General features: G+C 33.7%; 4 protein-coding genes and 2 long non-coding RNA genes across 6 annotated transcripts; 2 read left to right on the top strand and 4 right to left on the bottom strand.

Moving 5' to 3' along the window:
• Positions 1 to 3: 3 nt before the first annotated feature.
• On the bottom strand, positions 4 to 1,966 carry emb2739 (embryo defective 2739; the record flags this gene model as incomplete). Its single annotated transcript, NM_117539.2, has 2 exons — positions 4 to 1,509; positions 1,555 to 1,966. The coding sequence occupies 2 exons, from the start codon at positions 1,964 to 1,966 to the stop codon at positions 395 to 397; spliced, it is 1,527 nt and encodes a 508-aa protein (NP_193195.1). The 3' UTR covers positions 4 to 394.
• Positions 1,967 to 4,913: 2,947 nt separating this feature from the next.
• On the top strand, positions 4,914 to 5,262 carry AT4G06205. The gene has a single exon (NR_141979.1). It is a non-coding gene; the product is annotated as an other RNA (long non-coding RNA).
• Positions 5,263 to 7,044: 1,782 nt separating this feature from the next.
• CIPK4 (CBL-interacting protein kinase 4) lies at positions 7,045 to 8,694 on the top strand. The gene has a single exon (NM_117538.2). The coding sequence runs from the start codon at positions 7,190 to 7,192 to the stop codon at positions 8,468 to 8,470; it is 1,281 nt and encodes a 426-aa protein (NP_193194.1). The 5' UTR covers positions 7,045 to 7,189; the 3' UTR covers positions 8,471 to 8,694.
• Positions 8,695 to 9,596: 902 nt separating this feature from the next.
• AARE (acylaminoacyl-peptidase-like protein) lies at positions 9,597 to 14,240 on the bottom strand. Its single transcript, NM_001340948.1, has 18 exons — positions 14,099 to 14,240; positions 13,621 to 13,802; positions 13,199 to 13,502; positions 12,893 to 13,117; positions 12,615 to 12,812; positions 12,444 to 12,518; positions 12,097 to 12,235; positions 11,789 to 11,940; positions 11,622 to 11,704; positions 11,397 to 11,515; positions 11,236 to 11,314; positions 10,971 to 11,151; positions 10,814 to 10,874; positions 10,609 to 10,731; positions 10,341 to 10,532; positions 10,197 to 10,265; positions 10,006 to 10,082; positions 9,597 to 9,898 (listed from the first exon to the last, which is right to left on the bottom strand). The coding sequence occupies exons 1-18, from the start codon at positions 14,230 to 14,232 to the stop codon at positions 9,832 to 9,834; spliced, it is 2,460 nt and encodes an 819-aa protein (NP_001319939.1). The 5' UTR covers positions 14,233 to 14,240; the 3' UTR covers positions 9,597 to 9,831.
• Positions 14,241 to 14,323: 83 nt separating this feature from the next.
• On the bottom strand, positions 14,324 to 15,361 carry IAA1 (indole-3-acetic acid inducible). The gene is made up of 2 exons (NM_117536.4): positions 15,018 to 15,361; positions 14,324 to 14,925 (listed from the first exon to the last, which is right to left on the bottom strand). The coding sequence occupies exons 1-2, from the start codon at positions 15,173 to 15,175 to the stop codon at positions 14,577 to 14,579; spliced, it is 507 nt and encodes a 168-aa protein (NP_193192.1). The 5' UTR covers positions 15,176 to 15,361; the 3' UTR covers positions 14,324 to 14,576.
• Positions 15,362 to 23,721: 8,360 nt separating this feature from the next.
• AT4G06200 lies at positions 23,722 to 24,026 on the bottom strand. Its single transcript, NR_141978.1, has one exon. It is a non-coding gene; the product is annotated as an other RNA (long non-coding RNA).
• Positions 24,027 to 24,187: the final 161 nt, after the last annotated feature.

The following is a 24,187-nucleotide window of genomic DNA, read 5'->3' as shown; positions in this document are numbered from 1 at the left end:
TAAAGATTCTTTTAACCAAAAATTTAATTGAACCGGTAATGGTTAAAGATTATATTGGTTTATCGAGAGTTTGTTACAACTATAATAGAGAAAGATCATCTCTAAGCTGTGTTCATTCTATTATCTTTGGAGTGAGAACACTTAGTCGTGAACCTCTGGTAGAACTCTTGATGATCTTGTAAACTTGAGATAGTGGATTGCTAGTCTCTGTTCTCGCCGAGACATAGGATCAATCACTGAATCACGTGGGTGTCATTCTTCTCCGTCTTCGTTCCAAGTGTTTGATTGTATGGTTTTCTCGAGTGTGAGTCTCTTGATCGTTAGTAGAGAGAGTCCAGCTTCGATTCCGGCTGAAGATTTATAGAAGATTCACAACATAGACTAAGGGTTTTGTTCACCGTGAGGGTCTTATAAACTCTTTGAACAGTTCAACCTTATGGTTTTTTGCTGGATTTTCAACGGAATTGTCCAACTTCTGGTCAGGAGTATCAACAATTTTGGTGCTGCAATCTTTTAAATTAGCTTCCGAAGAAAGAACTGTTTGCTTAGAAAGAACACTAACTTGATTGAGATTCACATGAACCGTCTTCTCCTGATGACATGACAACAGATTTGCTAGCTTCTTCTTCAAATCTGGTGCAAGTGCAGGATTTGCTAGGAATATATCCAGCGACCGAATAACTCCTTTTCGCTCAATTTCTCTGAATGCTGACGTCAAACCTCTTACAATCGTATCGCGACGGGTTATGTCATAAGTTTCGACAAGATGAAGTAAGAATTCAAGTAAGGAGTGAGTGATGTGTGGATACTGCGGTATTGACCATACCATCAAGAGAGCAGCAGGTTCAACATTCATAATATTATCGATTCTTTCGTCAAAGAAGAGCCAGTCGTAAAACAGAGCCAGCATAACGCTTCGCTCGATGTGATGATTTTGCCTACACAGTTCCAAAAGCCAACCTATAATAGCCCATCTTGGCATGATCTCTGATCTGATGATTTCGTTAGTTGGATGAATAACACAGCAAACGAATCTCACTATATCTATCAAAAGTGTTTCTTTCTCCGGACCCAAAAGAAACTTCTTCAAGAACCATATCTGATGCCGCTTATGACTTCCCAATTTAACATTTCCTAGCAAAAACCTTAATTGTGTTTCCATCTCAGGAGTGATTCGAAGAAGGAAGTATCTACTAGAAGTCTTCAACTGGTATATCTCAGAGCAATGGTTCGACACCAAATCGTTCCATATCTCTCTGAACTCAGAGACATGAGACAGATCCTGCAACAACAGGATAAGGTCCCGTCCAATCTTCAAACTTAAATGAAGCTGCTCTCTAAACATTTTAACACAGAATTTGATCTCCAATCTCTTCACATTCTCCAGTTTCACAACGCCTAAAACCCTATAATGATCCGCTAATAACCGAAGAAAACTATACAGAGCACTAGTCAACACCAATGGAGAATCATCAAGCAAGCATTCCCATTTCTCAAGAAACAAACTAACTAATTCAGAACAAAGCCAAACATTATGATCACCATAATCCCCACTTCCAATTCGTCGCAACAACGACACAACCAAATCCTCAATCCCCACACTTGAAACATCAATCATCTCCTTAGTTACCCAAATAAGCTGAATCTTAGCGGAATCAACAAGCTTAACATACAATTCAACAACGATTCCAATAAGTAAACTAGTGAAAAACGCGTACCCATCAGTGACGAGAGCATGTAAGTGCTTGATGTGGGTTTTAGAGGAATTTGGTTCGCATAAAACTCCATAGACGATGGCTTTATTGAGCTCAAGATACTCTTGTGGGTCTGGGAGTTCTAAGGAGAACGGTGGTCGTAGTTTCGGCTGGAGATTCTCGAAGGCTTGACGTAGTGATAGTTCGAGCTGGTTCTCAACTTCGTGTAGAGAGACACGGATCAGTTTCGATGTAACAAAGTGGTTCTCCATTCGAAGAGAGTCTACTCTAAAATCTTAGGGTTTTGGTTTTTAATTTTGACTTCTATTTTTGGGTTGATTCTAAAGTTGACTTTTGTCTGCGCTTATAGATTCTAAACGACAAAAAACTATGTCGTTTTGGTTCTGTAGTTTAGCCTTTGGATAATCCGAATTCATACGCGCTTATGAGTTATGATTAAAAATCTTAAAACAAAGGCGGGGTTCTCAAATACCGAATGTATTAGACTTAGGATTTAATGAAATTTAGATCTGGAGGAATTTTAGTAAAATTAAAAAAAATTTAGATGATCCAAAACTGGTGTGATCCTGCAATTGTCTATGGATGATGCTTAAGATCAGTAAAAGAGATATGTTATAAGGGACTAATAAAAATTGTTGTTGTAGTGACAAACATGAACCGTATGCTTCCCAGTATCCGTTAGATGCTTAGGGCTAACAATTTCACATTTTTCATATTGACTTGAGAAGAAAAGCATACTAGTGGCAATCATATTCATATCAGTAAGTTAATCACTACTTAAACAAATTAATTAACTTAAATTTTATAAATAATAAGTAAAATAGTTATTTTGTCAACAAGATCAAGTAAATACAATGATAAAAACAGAAAACTTTTTAAATATGAGATTTTATTTTTTTTTCGTAAACATAAAAACAGAATTTTCGGAAAACCTTGCACAAAATCACATGTTTTAAGTTATCGTTTATATCCTATAAATACATGTAACATTTTAACCTAAATACAAAAACACAGCTGATGTTGGGCGTCAAGAAAAAGAAAAACATTTAATGTTTTACTTATCTGTCGTTTTCTCTGAGAATATAATAAGTTTAGAGAATTTTGTTTGTTTGTGTTGCTAATAAAATCATACTCAATTATTGATATGATGAAGAATTGAATTTTTTAACAAAGACACTTAAATATTATTGTCAGTAGAAGAGACCAAAGGACTCGGAAAGACGAGTTCATTATATAGTATTGTCCCATTTTTGATCTTAGTTATCGACAAAATATTGAATAACAACTACATATTGTGACTCTTAACGGTGATGGAGCATCAACCACCTATGAAGGCAACATTCCCACGACCATGTAGCTTTCAGAATTAAATAAGAGAATCCAAGTCCATCCATCGATTTCACTTAATTTGTTTGCCTATTTTTAGAGAAACTGAATAATGTGCGACTCCAACTTTTATATAAAAGCAAAACATTTACAGAATTTATGAGCAATATAATTTATAAAATACTGTCATAAAGTCATAAGATATTTGAATCTTACCGAAATTTATAGTTTGTAGTCCATAGAATTCTTGTTTCTCTGACATCTTAGTTAATTTTATAGGCCAGTAAAACATGTATAGTCAAGTCTCACTAATATTCTACTAACACATATGATTGTAACATTATTAATTTTATTTAGTACATATTTAAGGAATTAATGGTTTCTCTGACATCTTAATTATTTTTTATTTATTTTTTGTCAACCATCTTCATTAATTCTATAGGCCAAATATATAGTCAAGTCTCATAACCCTACTAATATTTAAAAATAATGTTTTCTTTTAAGTATCAAATTTGTTGAATATTACATCATATTCCATTGACATAATAAAACAAATAAATCAATTTCTTGTAGGTAAAAACGGTCTAAGTAATTACTTCTATTATCTCTGTTACCAAACAAAATTTAAAAGTTCTTCACAAATTCAAATGTCGTCTTTTTTTTTTTGTCTTTCTCCAAAGTGTAATCCTCCCATTGTTTAGTTCTCGTTTTTGTGGCCTCTCTTGTAATGTCGTCTTTTTAGTAACATTGGCTCCTTGTATTCTTTGTATTGTCTTTGTTCTCTGTAAAAAATTGTATATATAAAAATAAACAATCAAGTCTCACCACTATTCCATTTAAGACATATGATTATATGGCGTCCCACCAATTAAATGAAAGCCCAACTTTCGGGTTGTGATCTCCAGATGTCCAAATGTCCATGAACAGCCTCGCCTAACTTGTCTTATGAAATAATAATCACAATTTTGATTACATGATTGTTTTATTGACAAATCATATGTTATAACGTATATATATGTCGGACGTACCATTTCATTGGCGCCTTACGTTTCACCTTCTCCACCTACATGATTTGAGATATGACAACAACACACACACCATACAACCACAATGCATTGATAGAAAACAAATTTTAAAAATGATTCTTAATCTTTCAAGTAATCATTTGCTCTGCCTAATTCATTATATCAAGTTTTATTAGTTTTTTATGTCAATAACTCAATATCCAATAGCTAGCATGCATTACATAAAGTTTAAATCGGCAATACTAAAAGAAATAGCTAGATTACATGTTTTAGTTTTTAAATATTATTTTATTAAACAAATATTTTTAATAAAAGAAGAAATCATTCTTAAAGTTGTGTTATATAGCTATACTTTTATTTTGGACATGTATCGATAAATGTTATCTATTTGCACTACAAAACTTGCTTCGACTTAAAAACCTTCTTCGACGATGCATGCTTTTAGGCTCGAGGACAAGGATAACATGCTCGCAGCCCTTTACACAATATTTTCCCCTATAACGCTTGTAATAGACCTTTTCTTATTTCTTATGTCACATTTCATATATTAAAGTTTCTACATAACTCCTTATAGGTTGTCAGTTGTCACTACTATCTCAGTATCTCTTATACTATATACCTATATTCAATCATCTGCATCCAACTAAAAGTTGTAATATCACAAAATGAATTTGACCAACTCACCTTCAATTCTCGCATAAAGTATATTTATATAAAATCAAAGAAAATACTATTTCCACTATCAATATAATACAATTTCTGAGATATTTTTGACTATAAATCAAAAGGATTCCATATAAATTATATGAGAAAACTTTTTCCATGCTTAAATAGTTCTTTAAATAAGGGCTTATATTAGTGCGGTGTAGTTAGGACGAATATGCCAAGTCTTAGTGGGAGTAAATTAAAAGATCCTAAAAAAGTCACTCCAAAAAAGAATAATTAAAACGTCAATTTGCATGCCTTCTTCGTTGCCTACTTTAATTTCCCGTTACATTGAGTATTGTGAATCCATTATAACATTCGATGACATGGCGTAGTGATAGCCGTTGATCTGCTTCACGACAAGCTCCAAACAATCTTGAGGGTAGTGGTAGATGTTGTTTTCTGGAAACAGTTTCTCTCATGTTGGTGAGTTGGTGTGAGCCTGAGGCTGCTCACGAGGAAGGAGCGGGAGAGCCTTCACCAAAAATGATCAGTTTCTTTTTTGCTTGACCTTCGGAATTGAAATGACTTAAACCCCCTTTGTACAAAAGTTATTTTATTTATCATTTGAGTGATTAAGACAAAATTGATATCTATGGACGTGTTTTTAACCTTTCAGGGTGAAAATCTTGACTATGCGAAGTGCATGTACTAGAGAGAATATCTTGAGGAGTTTGGTCCCACTGATGAGGACCGTTTTATATTTTTTTATAAAGCATGATTATAACAACGAGATATTTTTCTCCTTATAAGTTATTCTACGATGTATGCTTGAAAAATACAGCTTGAATTATAAAGTTAAAGTATGTGATAATGCACAATATACTTTGTCTTTTTTTTTGGTATTTAAGCAAATGTTTAATAATGAATACCAAAATTACAAGTGTGATAAAGATGGGAAGAAATACAGCTGGGTACAATACAAATGACTAGCTATGAGAATCATGTTTTTCCATTTGGAATCAAACTTTTTGCAAATTCATTTTTTGAGGAATCCGGCAAATTTGAAAGTCTTCCAAACGTTTAAACCAGCTTTATTCCCCCACATCTAGTTAGTCGTCGAAATTCGATGAAAGATTTGTAAAAAAAGATTAATCAATTGTGAGTATTTTGAATTCCCTGAGTAATTAATTTTACTACGTACACCATATTTTCAAATGATGATAATGGAAGGATAACAATTTATATCTTATCAAATTATAGAAGTGAACAGTTTATGCAAATTTTCTTCACGTGTGGATTAGCGGAAAAAAATATGTTATACGTATACATACGTTCTCTGTCGGCAACGGCTAAATGTATATAATTTTAATATACATAAAACAATAATTTAAACAAACAAAAACATTTTATAATTCGGTGGAGGCTTTTTTTTTTTTTTTTGTAATTTGGTGGAGTTGTGCTAGTAGTTAAATCCAAATAAACCGAAACGTAAACACCATAAAACACACGAATTCGATTTCCGATATGTATATAAAAACATACAAATCTTTAAAAATTAATCCCGGTTTTAGAATATGTATAAAATAGGGCAAAAGTTTCATATTCTTTTGTTTCTCATAAATACAAAAACAAATGTTAAAGAGTTTTTTATTTAATTTTTTCTCCAGATGCAACCATCACCCATATTGAATACGTGAAGTTGTTCTTGTAGACAAAGGTAATAGTTTGGCAATGTTCTAGAAATTTGATTACAGTAGTGTAAAGTTTTCACGATCCTCATGCACATTCATTATTCAACAAAACAAGAACAATTCACATACTATATGAGTTTATAGAAATCTTAATTTTCTTAAATAATATTTACCTAAATTTTTCATATATATGCAATAAGTTAATACTACCATTTTCACCCATTATACCTTATATAAACATCTGTCAAAACTCATAAAGTTATTAATTAACGTTATCACTGAAAGAAAAAAGAAACTCATCATCGTTGAAACCCTTTCAAAAAAAAAAAAAAAATCATCATCATTGTTACTTATTATTAATATTAACTTTATGAAACTCTTAAAGCTATTAATTAGTAAGTATTAACTTTAATTAATAGCTTGTTTTAACTTCTTAAGTTAAGTGTCTACCGTTTGACAGATTTATAGACACATTCACATCAAAAATCAATTTCAGATGCAAATCCAAAATACACAATTATAGTTCTTTTTTATCGTCAAACGTGATATTTAAATAAAATCTCAACGTTGTTTTCTTTTTTCCCAAAAATTATTAAAGTCCATGAAATACGACTTTTTTATTCGAAGGCAACGTAAGGGCAATTTCGGAAAAACAAATTAAAGTGATTTTTTCCTTTCCTTATATAAAGAAAAAAACAGTCACCACACCATAATCTAACCGTCCCTGAAGCCCTCTTTAAAAAAATCTCCGGTACCATCTCCGCCGCAACAACCACCACAAACAATGGAATCTCCATATCCAAAATCACCGGAAAAAATCACAGGGACAGTTCTTCTCGGAAAATACGAACTCGGTCGTCGACTAGGAAGCGGAAGCTTCGCTAAAGTCCATGTAGCTCGTTCCATCTCCACCGGCGAACTCGTAGCTATCAAAATCATCGACAAGCAAAAAACCATAGATTCCGGTATGGAGCCGAGAATAATCCGAGAGATCGAAGCGATGCGCCGCCTCCACAACCACCCAAACGTCCTCAAAATCCACGAAGTCATGGCCACTAAATCCAAGATCTACCTCGTCGTCGAATACGCCGCCGGAGGAGAACTCTTCACCAAACTCATCCGATTCGGCCGCCTTAACGAATCGGCGGCGCGTCGTTATTTCCAACAACTCGCCTCCGCGCTCAGTTTCTGCCACCGCGACGGAATCGCTCATCGCGACGTGAAGCCACAGAATCTCCTCCTTGATAAGCAAGGAAACCTCAAGGTCTCCGACTTTGGTCTATCGGCTTTACCGGAGCATCGAAGTAATAACGGATTGCTTCACACGGCATGTGGCACACCGGCTTATACAGCACCGGAAGTAATTGCTCAGAGAGGTTACGACGGTGCTAAAGCTGATGCGTGGTCGTGTGGTGTGTTTCTCTTTGTTCTTCTTGCTGGTTACGTTCCTTTCGATGATGCCAACATTGTTGCTATGTATAGGAAGATTCATAAAAGAGATTACCGGTTTCCGAGCTGGATCTCGAAACCGGCTCGATCTATTATATATAAGTTGCTTGATCCGAATCCGGAGACGAGGATGAGTATAGAAGCTGTGATGGGAACGGTTTGGTTTCAAAAATCTCTAGAGATTTCGGAGTTTCAGTCTAGTGTGTTTGAGTTGGATCGGTTTCTTGAGAAAGAAGCGAAGTCGAGCAATGCGATTACTGCGTTTGATTTGATCTCGTTGTCATCGGGATTGGATCTTTCGGGGTTGTTTGAGAGGAGGAAGAGGAAAGAGAAGAGGTTTACGGCGAGAGTGTCGGCGGAAAGAGTGGTGGAGAAGGCGGGGATGATAGGGGAAAAGTTAGGGTTTAGAGTGGAGAAGAAGGAAGAGACTAAGGTGGTGGGATTGGGAAAAGGAAGAACTGCGGTGGTGGTTGAGGTGGTGGAGTTTGCGGAAGGGTTGGTTGTGGCGGATGTGAAGGTTGTGGTGGAAGGTGAAGAGGAGGAGGAGGAGGTGGAGTCTCATTGGTCGGAGCTAATTGTAGAGCTTGAGGAGATTGTGCTCTCATGGCACAATTGACGTCATCTAGAAGTTGCTTCTTTATTATTTTAAATTGTGTACATATCTCAAGATGATTTTAGTTTTGTAAGATTATCAAGATTAGTGGATTCACTTTATGTCACTTGAGCTTGAGCATCACCTCTCTTCTTACTTTTGATACCAAAGTGACATAGGAATTTTTGTCCGGCGTAAAATAGTCAAGATATTAATTTGAATCTTGGTTGGATTTTTTTGCATAGAATGCTACATATAATATCAAACTTCAAACATGACTTTTTACTAGCTAAATTTGTCAATATATCTAAAAGCTTGATTGGTTTTCCCGTGTAAATTTATTCATTTGATATCAAATTTAAAAACATGTTTTTTCTTAATTGCCAATATATTTAAGAATTTGATTGGTTTTACGGTGTAAATTTTTTCGTTTGATATCAATTTTTTAAAACATGACATTTTACTAGCTACAATTGTCAATATATCTAAGAGCTTGATCGGTTTTCCCGCGTAATTTTGTTCGTTTGATATCAAACTTCAAAACTGTTATGTGTCAGTTATAATGTTTTAAATAAATTAATAAAATATTTTTGTTTTGGAACGTTTAAACCGTCGAATTTAAACCAACATAATTCATGTTGTTGATTGAAAAACGAACAAAATATATTTCCACTCTCATATTGATCAAATCGATTACTAATTAATCAAACATATATATTAATATTTAAAATATACCTGTAAAACATATTAAAAAAAATACACATATAATCGTTTTAGAGTTCATTCGAGTTGGAAACCCGCGAACAAAAAAAAAAATCTTTTAGATTCATTGAAAAACATGACAATATTTATAAGGATCAATCTGAAAACTCCACAATTTGGAACACATTTTGTTTTTCAATGTCGTCCCATTTCTTAATAAAATTTTCAAAGATGAAACCATTTCATTTTGTTGACAAGAAGAAGCATTACATATTAGATTTCTTAACTACAATAATATGTTTATAGTGTTTTTATAAACTTTAAACATTTTGCTTATCTTGAATTTTTTTCTTTTAAGTTGTTAGGACACGTTGGTGGAATCCAAGCAAAATAACTTACAATTACATCTGCAAACTCTTGCACCTACTCTTATTTGTATGTAAAACAATCCAGCCTTAATTTTTACCAGCTCATTTATTTTTTCACTCATGCGTTTGATTGCAGAAAAGAACCTATGAACTTTAATTTCAAAACGTTTATGACACGAACTGAAATGCCAGAAAGTGGCAGTCTTTCATTGCACTAAGATTGGTGAACCAAATGATTATTCTTTAAACGTTCATTTCTTCGAACTCCAATTTTGTAAGAAAACAAACTCAGTATACGGAAAAAAAATCAAGTGTTCACAGCTTGCAGTACTTGTTGAACCAGACAGCAATGTTGAGAAAGCTTTCATAATCCGTCTGTGGTCTGCATTAACAATCACAAGAAGCAAACAAATGTTTTAAAATTAAAACCATTCTCAAAGAGATCATTTAACTATGAACAACAAAAAATGGCAGGCTTTGGTGTCTTACCTATCTAAGGGATGATTGTCATTGGGAAATACAAGAACTTTAACCTCAACTCCTTTCTCCTTCAACGCCCTCACGTACTATATAGAAAACAATAATTCCGGATTAGACACCATTACCAATGAGTTTTGAGAGTCTGCAAACTTGAACAAGTTGCAAATTCTTTCAAATGAACGGCGAAAAAGGGATCTTACTTGAAATCCGTTTGATATGGGAACACGGAGATCCTTAGTTCCCAAAAGAAACAAAGTAGGTGTTTTCACCTGCAGATGTAAATACACAAGAGGAATCATTAAATGTCTTGAAAGAGTACTGGAGAATGGAAGTTGTGGTTTTACCTTTGAGATGTGTGATATAGGAGACATTTGATGAAACCGAGAGAGATCTTCGGCTGAGGGGGCTTCTGTATAGTGACTCTGGTCCCCATAGGCTTCAAAGAAACACCAATCAGGTATATCTGTAATCCCAACCATTGATGCCATGTTGCATACGGGATTCCTTGCAGCTGCTGCCACAAATTTATCCGGGGCCTATAGGAATATTACGGTATAAGGATGATGATCTCTAATCCAGTGACTGATACTTGAGAGGTATTTGCAGTAGTACCTGGCCAATCAAGTGAGTGGTCAGAAACCCACCATGAGAACCACCTAGCACGGTTATTCTAGACGGGTCTGCAATTCCCATTTCAATGGCATGATCTACAGCCAAGAGACAATCTTTCACGTCCTGCGTCAGAGAAGCTTATCAATTAAGCAGAATGTAAGTCCGAAAGAAGAAAAATGACATTACATGCGCATGTATAAAATACCTGCGATCCAACTTTGCCAGGTAGAGACTGCAAAGCATCTTCCCCATATCCTAATGAACCCCTTCAATTCAAATGAATTACCAAAAACCAAGTTAGGATCTCCTGAAGGTTGATGAACTAGTGGAATTCAGAGCTGTATACATGCTCATAAGTAAACCTGTAATTTATAATCAGCTGACTATATCCAATTGAGGAGAGATAGGCCATAGTCCTGGAGAAGCTGCATGGTGAAACAGAATGAGGACCTCCATGAAGAACAGCAATTAAGGGATCACATTTCCCATTCTCCTTAGACTTGGATGACGATACATATATTGCTTCAATAGGATTTTTGGCTCCTGCCATGAACAATAACAGAGTATTCAGAGCCGAAGTCTAGGAAAGAATACTTATTGTCAAAATCAAAATTAAGTGTAAATTACCTTCGGCAAGACCTTCAGAAACATCACTAATTGGTACTTTTAGAATTTTAAACTGAAGAGATGAAAGCCCTGCCATAACCTGCCACAATTAAAACAAAGATAGATAAGGAAAAAGCCTAACATCATTTGAATCAAAACGGTCTAGCAATATATGCTTTTACCTTCTCAGAGTATCTGATCGGGCTTTGGATATTCGACCAGAGCCATGAAGGCTTCCCAGCTGAATCGAGACCTTTCTTTCCATACTTAATTTCAGGAACACTCACCGGGCTGCTAGACACTACTCAGAGAAAGAAAATGCAATGTTGTTTCAAGTCTGGTAGGTATTTAAGATGGTATTGTAACAGATAATAACTGAGATTAGGAACTTGCTCAAGAGATTTTACCAGCAACAATACTATCACCATCTAGCGCAAGAGCGTTCCATGAATAATCTGAATCACTAGGGCTGGCACGTGACACTTCACCGCTGTAATATTGTCAAGATATATTCATCAGTCAGTACAGCAGCAGGAGGAAATTCTGAAACTTTCCATATTAATTCATCAGCCACCTTAGCAAATTTACGCTGAGTATAACTCGACAACTGCGCCAGTAGGTAGACAACATAAGGCTATGTCCATCTGACAGCCATGGATCACTCAGAAGGCCGGTAACATAGAGCCCAGGGAAACAACCGTCCTTAGGACAATTCACAACTTGAATCTGCATTATAAGACATATTTGAATATTATCAAATAACATATAACAGATATATCAATTTGATTGCTATATCTTATTCCTCTAGGAAAAAAAATTTGTTTGTGTTGAAAGATTTATACATTGGAATATAAAGAGAGAAAAAGGTCCGCATAATCTCACCACATCAACGATATTTGTTGACTCAGGAAGTTTCCCATCACTTGGCCAGTCAATCCTATGAAGTGACTCGGTTGCCCAATGCGCCCCAGAATCAACAGCGGTCTTTGCGGATACAAACACAAGAAATTTGCCATCTTTGCTGTGAGGGAAGGAAACAATGTATGGTGACTACAGTAAGTTTTAAACAGGTCATAATTAAAATGAACATTGCAAATCAACACCACTATATATAAGGGAAATGTTTAACAAAGTTGTGCAAGAACGCTCAGTTAGAAACAGAGTAACAAGGACAACAAATACTCTACATAACTTTTCTAAGTTAAGGAAAAAATTCATAAGAAGTAAACCTGAACCGAGGACAAAACCCGCTGCTTATGCTCTTAGTCAAATTATGAATAGGGAATTCATTTGCGTCATCATCTCTGAAACACAAGTAAACACAAACTTTATAAGATATTTTTTCGGAAATTAGGAATTATTAAGCTGTCTTTTAGTAGTTATAGAAGTTGCCAACTTACTTTGGTTCATCCGATGTGAACTTAATTGCGTATATGGCACATGGTCTGTTGTAGCAGTACTTAATACCAAACTTTCTTTTATCTCCTAACCAACCGGCAAAAACCAAATATTGAGCTGATCCATTACTGTTTGGACTCCAAACAACCTGTCCAACACTTATTGATCTAGGAATTCCTTTGATTGGCTCGACCTCTCCACTGTTAACAGAAAAAGAGAAACAACCATCATAAAAAGTACTGGGTAGTTGTTCTTTTCTTATGGAGAGATTGATGGAAACCTGTCAACATTGATAACAAACAGTGCAGGCTGCCTTTTTCCGGCGTATGCTTCTCCCCATTCCTCTTCCCAATCCCCTTCACCTTTCCAGCTTCCAATACCCTTGTCCAAAGAATTTTCTTTCTTGTAATAACCAAGATGATCAAATGTAGGCTTGGGACGAGATGGCTCCTCGGCGACATACGCAACATGAGTCTCATCTGAATCCCAAGAGATCCCTTCAAACCTATCATACATAAGCCTTACTCATTTTTATACTTCTACAAGAACTTGTCTTTAAAAATCAGCCAAAAACAAAGTGCCATACCATCCATCAACGTATACAGAGCCATGAACTTTCTGTGGAATATGGAACTCCTTCTCTAGCTGAGAAGAATTCCATATCTCAAACTTTGTAGGAGATTCATTTTCAGGATTTCGAATTACAAGGAGCTTCAATCCCGATGGAGATGGGACAAAAGCCGATGCACCAGTCATCTCGATGGGAAATGGCGCCCAGTGAAAGTTTACAGATTGGTTACTTTCGTTCGAAATATGACCCGACAACATAAACTTCTTCTTTTTATTAGCCAAAAGGTTTGCTTGACTCAAGGCAAACATTGCCTGAGAACCTGTAGTAAGAGCATCAAAGTGAAAACATCATTTCATTTGGGAAGATGATTTTCAACAACAAAAGACTCAAAAATCTTAATTTACAAAGTCCCAACTTGAATATGCAAAAGTGATTACCAGAATCAGAATTAAAAATCCAAGCTTTATCAATGCTGGGAATATTAATGAACTCTTGAAGTAACTTTGACTGTGTGGCATACTCTTCCTCTGTAGTTGGGTCCAAACCAACATGCAATTCTTTAGCCGAATCAGTTCCAGAAGAATCCATAGCTACAAATCTTCGAATCCAATTCTTGTAACTGAAACAAGTATCTCATAAATCACTAATGATTGCAAAACAATTCCATTAATCAGATTCATCATCCATAACTCTAAACCAATCAAGTTCTTAGTAGATATGATTGGCTTCAAATTCGTTAAAACAGAACAAACAAAAAACCAATCAAAGTAATAAACTTTCGGATTAAAAACTGTCATATAAACGATACCCATCAAAGCAATACCATCAATGATTCTCAATTCGTGGTAACACCATCAAAGTAATGAATTTTCGGATTGAAAAACAGAGACTGAGAGAAGAAGAAGAAGAGCTTACGGAGACTGAGTGAGTGAAGGAGTGATGAAAGTAGATCGGAAAAGAAGGCGACGAAGATGACGATGAGAAGAGCTCAAGTCAAATCCCAAATTGGTGGAGCAAGTTATTGGGTAGTGACTAAAGATTCTCGCCATCTAATATTAAACAAAACAAAAAAAAGTTGAAAACTTTCGATAGTGATATCCATTACATTGCCCATTTCTTAATCCAAAATTTTATATCTTTCACTATGTCCCAAACTTATGTTAGTATCAAATACTAAACTTTATTGGTTATGTTAGTATCAAATATCTTGAGCATACATATAAACTTCGTATAATCAAAACTCATCTTTTACAGAATTAACCAAAGCTAGTTTACATCTATATAACGTATTTGTAACCCTATTGCTTTTTCTTTCTTTACACCAAACTTTTTTTTATCTAAACAAAGTAGAATTTGTTTTTGCCTCGACCAAAAGGTGTTTTGAGACAATGGATCATAAGGCAGTAGGAGCTTCGGATCCTTTCATGATTCTGAGTTTTTGACAAGATGAAGAGAACATGTCCCATGGAACATCACCGACCAACATCCAATCTCCATCTTTGTCTTCATAAGTAGGTACAAATCCAGATCCTTTGTAGCCTTCTCTCTCGGAATATTCACCTACTGTGAACTTGAACATGTTCTCTAGTGCTTTGAGAAGCTCTGGATAGTTTTTGTACATCTTGAGATCTATCTTACGGAGATATGGAGCTCCGTCCATACTCACTTTCACATAACTCACGTTTTTGTTGTTGTTGTTCTTACGGTTAGATCTCACTGGAGGCCATCCAACGATTTGTGTTCTGAAGTTTACAAATCAAGATTCATTATTAGTACACCGATTGATATCAAGAAGTTTGGATATTAAAACTATAACTTTCAGATCTCAACTTACTTTGCAGGAGGAGGAGCAGATTCTTCTGTTGAGTCGTTGTTCTTGCGCTTGTTGTTGCTTCTGACGCAAGAAAGTTCTAGTTGTTGTTCTTCTTGTGCTCCGGGTAATCCCAAACGAAGCTCTGTGTCCTTAAGGTTAAGCCCATTGGTGACTTCCATATTCTCTCACTATACTTTAACGGAGAAGCTCTCTTCCTTAATTCTTGAACTACTTCTTCTTCTCTTGTTATTGCTCTTCTTGGGATTGTGATTTGATATCCTTGAAAATGCTTGTGTGTGTTGTGTAATGGTGAGGGAGAGAGAGAGATTTATATAAGGAAAGATGCTTTGAAATTAGGGTTAACGAGAGAGAGAGAGAGATATGAATTATGACGTTGTCGGGGAGCATGAGGAGGCAAGTTAGAGGCAAGGGGACAAAGGTGGGACACAAAGATTTTGGACGCGGCTTCTTTCTTATTTTCAACGGTCCTGATTTGTCTCCGCCAGTTGCGTACGCGAGATCCTAGCCGTTTCTTTCTCTTACGGTCAAATGAGTAAAGAGAAAATCATAAGAGTAAGAGAACTTCTCGACCTTCGTCCTTCTACCACACGATCACGCTAGGTTTATGTTTTGCAACTATTCGTTATTCGGATTGATTCAAGAAAATATCTAGATACATTTTGTATAGTTCAGATTGGATCATCGGATATCATAGTAGAAAAAATGAAACTAGTGTTGGACATGTTGATCATATAGATCAAGCTTTTTCGATCACCCCAGTTGTGGGGTAGTTTTCATGAAAATATTTCATTTTTGTGTAAAGGTTTGGTATATGGTAGAGTAGATGTCTAGAATAGATGATCAAATATTAATGGTCAATTTGTATCGAAGAATTAACAATTTCCTTTTATAAATATTTCGACAGTTTTTGCGTGAAAAGTAATGTTTTGTTTGCAAGAAACTATAGAACAAAATAATAGACAAAACACTGTAAAATATTATTTATTTTCTCGTAGACACATATATAAATTGTAAGTATAGGTTTGTACAATTATGATCAATAGTAAATAAATTGGGGAGGGAGATGCATGTGGATGAGGGTGAAGAGTGTTCTTAATGGAATAATGGATGCAGGAAGTATGGTAAGGCCATGTGATATGCTGTCTCAAATAACATTTTTTCTATTTATTTTATTTTAATTATTGTGTAAAATTTCATTTTAACATTTATTATAAATACAAATATCTATATGAAACTATATATTTTGTTGAAAAAGAGTTGAAAAAAATATCTAAAGAGATGATTTAAAAAAAAAAAAAAACCATTTTAAATGGGCTTTTGGGGACACGGCCCATGTGGTATTTCGAGCAAGGTAATACAATTAATCCCTTCTCGAAATTACGCATAACTATGTTCATTTAACTTGCAATTCCCATACCGCATGCACCTTAATTTGATGTTTATATTTGTGTTGGGCGTATATTCATTCCACAATCACTGTCCACTAAGAAATTTTATTGTCTATCTAGCGACAACGAGAACAAAAACTAGATCATATATGAACATATTGACAAATCAAAATGTATATGGGTTATTTTACCAATAAGCATTATCGTTTTTACAACAAGTATAAAGTAATGCTCCCTACGTTTAAAGTTTATAAGATGGTTGAACAATTTTTTGTCATTTTAGTTGTTGTTTTTGTTTTTCCATACAACATTTGTGTTTTAAATTAATAATTAGTACTCATATTATTGAACTATTATTAATCAAAAAGTTATTTCTAGTTTCTTATTCTTTTCATATTCATCCAAAACAATTTTTTTTATTAAAAAAAACATAAAGAGTATAACAAATAAAAAAGTATATGTATAAACTTGATCATGAAATACAGAGATGCTAGTCGCTAGAGGCTTGCGTGTTCAATATAAAACAAGACGTATGCTTATAAGAAGTAACATTTGTTAAATCTGTTTTGGAAATCCCTCTCATTGTGTGGGAGATGATAACATAATTGTAGAGTTTACATGCTATATAATAGTATAACGGATTTTCTGATCCCAATAGATGGATCTCCTGCAGGTAGGTGAATCATGATAATATCATTTATACTTATGTCACCATGTGTCCATGTTAACTGTTATTTTCACGCTAAACCATGTTCAACGCATGTTGATGAATATTCATTTTCTTACATATTTATCAAATATGGTGTGTAGTTTGTTCTCATATGCATATCGATTGTCAACGATACAAGAATCCATACCTAAGCTTTGAGAGTTTCGTGTGGCATGTTAATTACTAAAACCTATCAAACTCTTCACTGCAATTTTAAAAAAAAAAACAGAAAATTTTGCCTGTTTTTTTTTTCTTTTTTGGCAATCACATGTTATGTTAATACTTTAGAGCGTGCAAAATTCATAGGAATGGGGACACAATCCACCAGTAGACACTTTTAGGGTCGTTGAGCAAACAATGAACATGCCAATGCTCACTCTCAACTTTGATGTGAAATGCACTCACTTGGTTCTCATTCCTCTTACGTGTTCTCTCTTATCTTTCTCTTTGTTCTTGTCTTCTGTACTGTTTATAGATAAGAATTGACTAATTGAATTTTTTCCTTTGTTTTCTCCTTTTTTGGGGTCTAAACTAAAAGAATGGTTGCAAAAAGGTTCTTAAAATATATAAATTAAACAAAATAGTTAAATTTAAAGGTTATGCTTTAAGTTTAAGGTAAATTTTAGAAGACTATTTTCATCAAAAATGGTTAGAAAAATTTCGAATAAATTCTGTGGATTTTTACCTTTAAGGAGAACTAATAAAATATTAAGGTTTTTCTTTTAGCGAAAACGGAAACTTTTAAAACATTATTTTGCACTAATCACACTTTTCAGTTTTAATCAAAGTATATGATATACATGTTTAACTATTCACCATCTTTCGGTAAATAATAAAAATTCAAGTAATTTGAAATTATTATTCGAAATGATTATTCATTTAAAGGTATACAACTACATATATGTAGAAAAACAGATGTATAAGCGTGTGCATTTAACTTGCATTAAAAAAAACTTTGCATGTGAGATGTTACAATGTAGGTACAATTTACACTCGTGTGATGAATTCCTGACAAAATTTGGAACGTATTGAAAAGGTATGGTCCAAAATCAAATCGTAGAAAGGACAAAAAGCTGAGCCACAAAGATTTAAGTCACAATTCAAATCATTTATCTACACATACCATAACTTAAGAAATGCACGTGTGCCATCTTTAAACCACTTTTTATATACTCGGTTCAGGTTGAGTTTATACCGCATCACCGCCAACTCTTATGGGCGAAATATTCTTCGCCAGATCTCTCACCTTATCAAAGACAACCCTTATGTGGAACATACATGATCTATAAATTCTACCAAGAAAGTGTTAACTCATTATGTGAACCCTAAGAATAACTCAAAGACTGCATTTTAGCATGTCCAAACAATAGGTTCAAAGAGGTTTCACTCCTGAAGAAAAATTCATGATAAGAATTTAGATAATACCAGTAGCGATTTGGTGAACAAGATGATAACGTTGAGCGTCTGGCCGAGAATTTAGCATCATATATCAACAATCACTCAATATTACGATAGATGACACATAGTTAGGATAATGATTCACACAAAAATGAAAACGTTGAAGGATAAGGTGGATTAACTTATGAAGAATATCAAATGGTTGTTATCTACTGCGAATATTGCATAGGTATGACGAATAAAATACTTCGTTAGGTCAAAAGAATTTTCACCAAGAGGATTCAACCAAAACTACATAAATCATCCTAATAATATTTTTTACACGAGAACTAATGCCGAAAACATGCATGCAGCGTGCCTAGTTTATCCTCAGCATGAGAAGTCTCATGAACATCGTTTTCATCCTAGATTTGCGCATACTTATAATATTTTTGGCTAGGGTAACAACTTAAGTATCCATATATATTTGGGTAGTCAATAGTCATGGTCTAATTCTTTTTTTCTTTTTAAGTCCAAAGAGTAATATTGGCACCCGAAAAAACTATGTTAGAATTCGAACCCTGATGGTCAATTATACTCGAACCCAGGTGACGGAGAATTTTCTCTCCTTTACCATTGTACCAAAGCAACACTATTTATTATTAGGTGTTAGCTTAGAAGCAATAGTTGCTGAAATTTGTTCAAACGATAGATGAGTCTATCTCAAGCTAGATTAGAGGTGGAAACTAAATTATAAGAGTTTCCTTGCCATGGTTATGTCTTTCTCCATCTAGGGATGTGTCTCAAGGGCAAGTTAATTAAGAGACAATTTAATTTTGACGACGTTCACAAAAAAATGATGTGGGTTCATCTAAGGAAATTAAGCCTCATCCTCATTTATCTCGGGCAAAGCTGGTATGGCTTAAAGTTTCTATACCTAATCATTCTACTCATGTGGTTGTAGTCTACTCTCGTTGGAAACCAACGTTTGATCAATTACCTACTTCGGATCTTGATGTGGAACAAACATGTCTTCTTAGTTCTTAGGGAGACTAGGGAAATACTTTTATAATTGCTTTATCACTGCAATTATTTATATATAATATAAAACAAGTCAGAGAAATGACACATTGTATTTAAATTGTACTACATTCATACCAACTTTGTATTCTATCAAATTTTCTATTCTTATTAAAACAAAATTTTAATTAACATAAATGATACTATAAATATCATTTATAGTATAAACATAAATATATGATACTATAAACATAAACATAAATGATACTATAAATATAAACATAAATGATACTATAAATATAAATGATACTATAAACATAAATGATACTATAAACATAAATAAAGGATATTTGTGTTTAAAAGAATCGAAAATAAAACATATATAATAGTTTTTTGTATTATTAATGTCATTGTGTAGCTACTTAAATGATTACTAAGTCCAAAAATATATTTATACATTCGATAAATATAAACATGAGGTCTCATCTTGGTCTTATTCTTCACCCTCGCCACATTTTTCAAAAAAAATATCACTACACCCTCTATATATCAAAGCTAGACATTAATGGTTCGATCTTCATCACAGATTATCATATTGCACTGGATCGTTGGGAGTATACTCCACTAGTGTTTTGCATGCTTTGATCCTTCTTGCCACAGTTTTCTCTCTCACTTTTTGTGGTTGTGTTTAAAAACAATAAAAAAATAGACGTAAACAAAAACAAAAAGACCTTCCATAATTTTTTGAATTGCCCTTGAATTCCTATCTTACTTAGATATGAGTTTCGCGATGGGCCGCGCCATAATAATTTTATAAAGGGCCATATGAATTTTGGACAGCTTAGAATTATCGACGTAAATCTTTAAGCCGATACATATACTCAAACTCAACATTTGTTGGATCTGCCTTAGGGGTTAATCTTTTTCTTTTCTTCTCTTTTGTGCAAAGGGGTTTCTTTTTAATTTTATTTTCTTCTTCTAATGTGTCTGTATTTCAAATACATATTTTGTGTCGATTATGTTCTTATAAAAAAAATCATAAGCATCCACACTACTACATCCATCGCCGGTCACCCATGGGAAGCAATGTGACTATAGGAGCATTAGGCTACAAACTTGATCACGAGTCCAATATTTTTCTTTAGAGGGTATTTTTATGTCTAATCAAACTATCAAAGTACTCCTCCTATCTTATAATCCAATATTGGGTCTGACTAATAATACAAATCTGTATAATTTTTTTAGTTGTAAACTGGAATGGTAAACTTTTATGAAGTAATGTAAAATTGTAAGAAAGAGTGGTACATAAAAACTATACCGAAAAACTGAGAGTAAACATTTTAATAACGTTTTTAATAACATTTTTGTGATTGATAATTATCAAAATTATATATCATATTCTACATCGGTACAAAATTACCATTTTGAGCTATTAAAATCACAAGTATTCGTCACTTTTAGGAAAATTCCAAGATTTATTTTACAGTATAATTGTATAGTAAAAACTGAATTTTAAAAGGGAATATAATATATATATATATATATATTTATATTTATTTATTTTTACTTTTAATTTCATACAAAAATTAAGAGGATGCTTGTGCATCTCTTTTTCTCCCATGCTTTCCGTCGGTCGTCAAACTAAATCCTATAACTACTTACAAATTTAGGCTTAGTGAAAAAAAGGTCTATATGATTTTTTTTCTTCTCGGATGACTTCTTTATTTATGTTTTTTTCTTCACGGTCACAAAAAGATATATGAAACTTTATCTTTCTTTTTTTTGGTCAAACATATGAAACTTTATCTTAAGAATTTATATAATACGTTGAAACATTTTTAAGCAGAGGAAGATGCCTATCTATGGTCAGCTCCTACCATGGTCCTAGTACTATGTCTCTGGTTCCACCAACATTATGTATCGTACTATCAGTGCCAGATTCTCTTATTTATGTCTATGGTTTGTGATCTATGCATGTATGTAGGACCTTGTTTATAAGTTGATCTGCATTATTATCCTTTATACTCCAACTTTACACTTATCATCAAGTAATATAAATTTAACCACTGGGATATAAAAATAAAATTTGACTTTGTAAGGAATTATTGAATCATATAAATATATATCTTAATATCAGATCAAAACCATAAACTTTCATGTAATACATTAATGCGATGTCGCTATTCACACATTTAGATCCAAGAAACTTAAAAAGTGGTCCTAAATCGGGACTTTGCTTCACTTACAAGAACAGTACTATTGTTGATGTTCTATGTATATTATTGTAACAGATGATTCAAACTGAATCATTTGCTAAACAACAAATAACCAACTGCTTGAGTACAACTACATAACGTGACAGAGTATATATTGATAAAAACAAATTCAAAAGTTGTAGTTACGTCGATAATCAGCTATTGTTTTAAAAAACAAAACCTTTGAAACAAATAATTGATCTCTGCTAAGGTATAAAGAATCGTAATCAAAATTTTAGTTTACGAATGCGTAGCTAAATCGGAATCATATATTTATTCAGTTGTCATATTCTTGTATGTTCATAATTAATTATTCTTTATGTTAGATTATTTTTTCTCAGATGAGAAGTAATTTTGGTAACAGAACATTTTGTGAATATGTGTTCGAGTTTTCGTTTCTTGGGAAGATGTTTAAAGTCTCTTTCCTTAGTTCAGTTGATTTTTGGTGTTATTTACAACTATGAACAAGTACAGTACATTCCATTGGCATGACTATCCAAATGTCCAACATTTTTTTTGGTTTGTCACGTGTGAGGGATGTGTCTTTAATCAAGTAGTTAAGTCCATCTGATTCCACCGTTTCTATCAGAATTCGATTCTACTAAATCTCGTTACCTCGCGTAGTAAAAATAGACCATATATCGGACAATGTTGATCCAAAGATGTTAAAAGAAAAAGATACCACGTGCCAGAAAAATTACATAAAAAGTTTCAAATCAAATTCACTCAAGCACTAGACTATCAAGGTGTTCACATATCTTACACTATTAATATGTTATTACAAGTAATAAATAAATTTGGGTCGTATACGTTCTCCATCTATGAACATATCAGTTTGTTTGTTAGTCCAGACCTAGAATCAACTTCACTTCGTCAACAATATGGTCATTTAAAGTATGAACCATATGTTGTTCAAAAAAAAAAAAAAGTATGAACCATATGATGGTTGTAATGTTGAAATTACTCTTAACTTTCGTTTAGATTAACCATGATGGTTATAATGTTGAAATTAGTCTGACTTTCGTTTTAAATATAGTTTTGATAGATGTAAGAATTAATTATTTTGTTTGGAATATATATAAGGGTTGTGTATACCAATCGTGAATTGATTGCTAAATAGAAAATCACGTGGTCAAATGCAATCTGTTGTGGTCACAGGAGAGACCACAATAGATTTACATATCATAAGAACCAACACGTATAACTTCTTGAAAATGGCTTAACATTATAACCCGGACCATCTCATAAATCTCCTTCTACCAATCAGTCACTACTTTGTTTGGACCTGTCTCGTCTTGTCTAGTAGTATCGTTGGGTCACATAATTTAGATAAGTATAAAACAATGTGCCTTGAAAACTTTTCTCGTGTAAAAATTATGATTGAATTATCACAAAACTTTTCTCACATTTAGATCCAAAACTCGAATTATTTGCCATAAAAAAAAGATGATATGAAAAAAGAAACAAATAATTCGAGTTTTGGATAGTATCGTTGACAAAACTTTTGGATATACTATACTTCGACTGTCCAAATTCCACACCTTTACCTTTTTTGGAACTAAAAACATAGGTGGGTCACATAAAAAAATTGTAGGGATTACATTTACGTAGACATCCGTAGGTAAAACAATAAGGTAAACATTTTTAAATTTGTATAATACGATATCAATTAAATACGATATGCCTCTCCACTACCACTAGAACGAGTAAATGAGTTTATGGCTAAAAGTCAAGCGGAACTGCGGGAGCCTACCATCTATAATGCATAATGAAAAATAGATCCACGTAGTCAAACAATATCCACTCTTTACATCTACCAAAAATCAATAGTATCCACAAACTATAGAAGTTCACCATATTTACGCTTCATGTTGTAGAACTTGAAATAGATAAGATTCAAAACCCTAATCATATGTGCATGAAGATAATTGATCGTACGCATTAATTAACCAGTTAAGAAGAAAACAAAAGGATTTGATGAGAAAATTAATTCGAGGGACAAGTGCATATGTTGTTGCATCTAATGAAAGGTGTTTATGCAGAGAAGAATTTGTGGTTGGGAAGATGGACAACGAATAAGATGATGAGTATGAAAGATGCTGCGAGATAGGAAAAGGTATTTTCATTTTATGAATATGTATTATATTGGTTTAGAAACGTTATTGAAAATCTAAAAGAGAACAATAATTAAAAAGATAAAAATGAATGAGAATTTGAATGGTGGGAGTCATAGAAACAATGGGTTATTGGGGGAGTGAGGGATGTTGACAAGGCAAAAACATAGCCTTTGAGGGTTTGGTATGTTTATTGCTTCCCCAATTGGATGTGACTTGTCTCACTATCTTCACCGGATTCAATTGAATAGTACTTTGACTAGGGAAGATGTGTTTTCTTGTGGATATAGGTCGGAGATCGAGTTAC

This window comes from Arabidopsis thaliana, chromosome 4, assembly GCF_000001735.4.
Source record: "Arabidopsis thaliana chromosome 4, partial sequence".
Classification (NCBI taxonomy): domain Eukaryota; kingdom Viridiplantae; phylum Streptophyta; class Magnoliopsida; order Brassicales; family Brassicaceae; genus Arabidopsis; species Arabidopsis thaliana.
The sequence above is the reverse complement of the archived record's forward strand: the minus strand, read 5'-3'. Positions and strand labels throughout refer to the sequence as shown.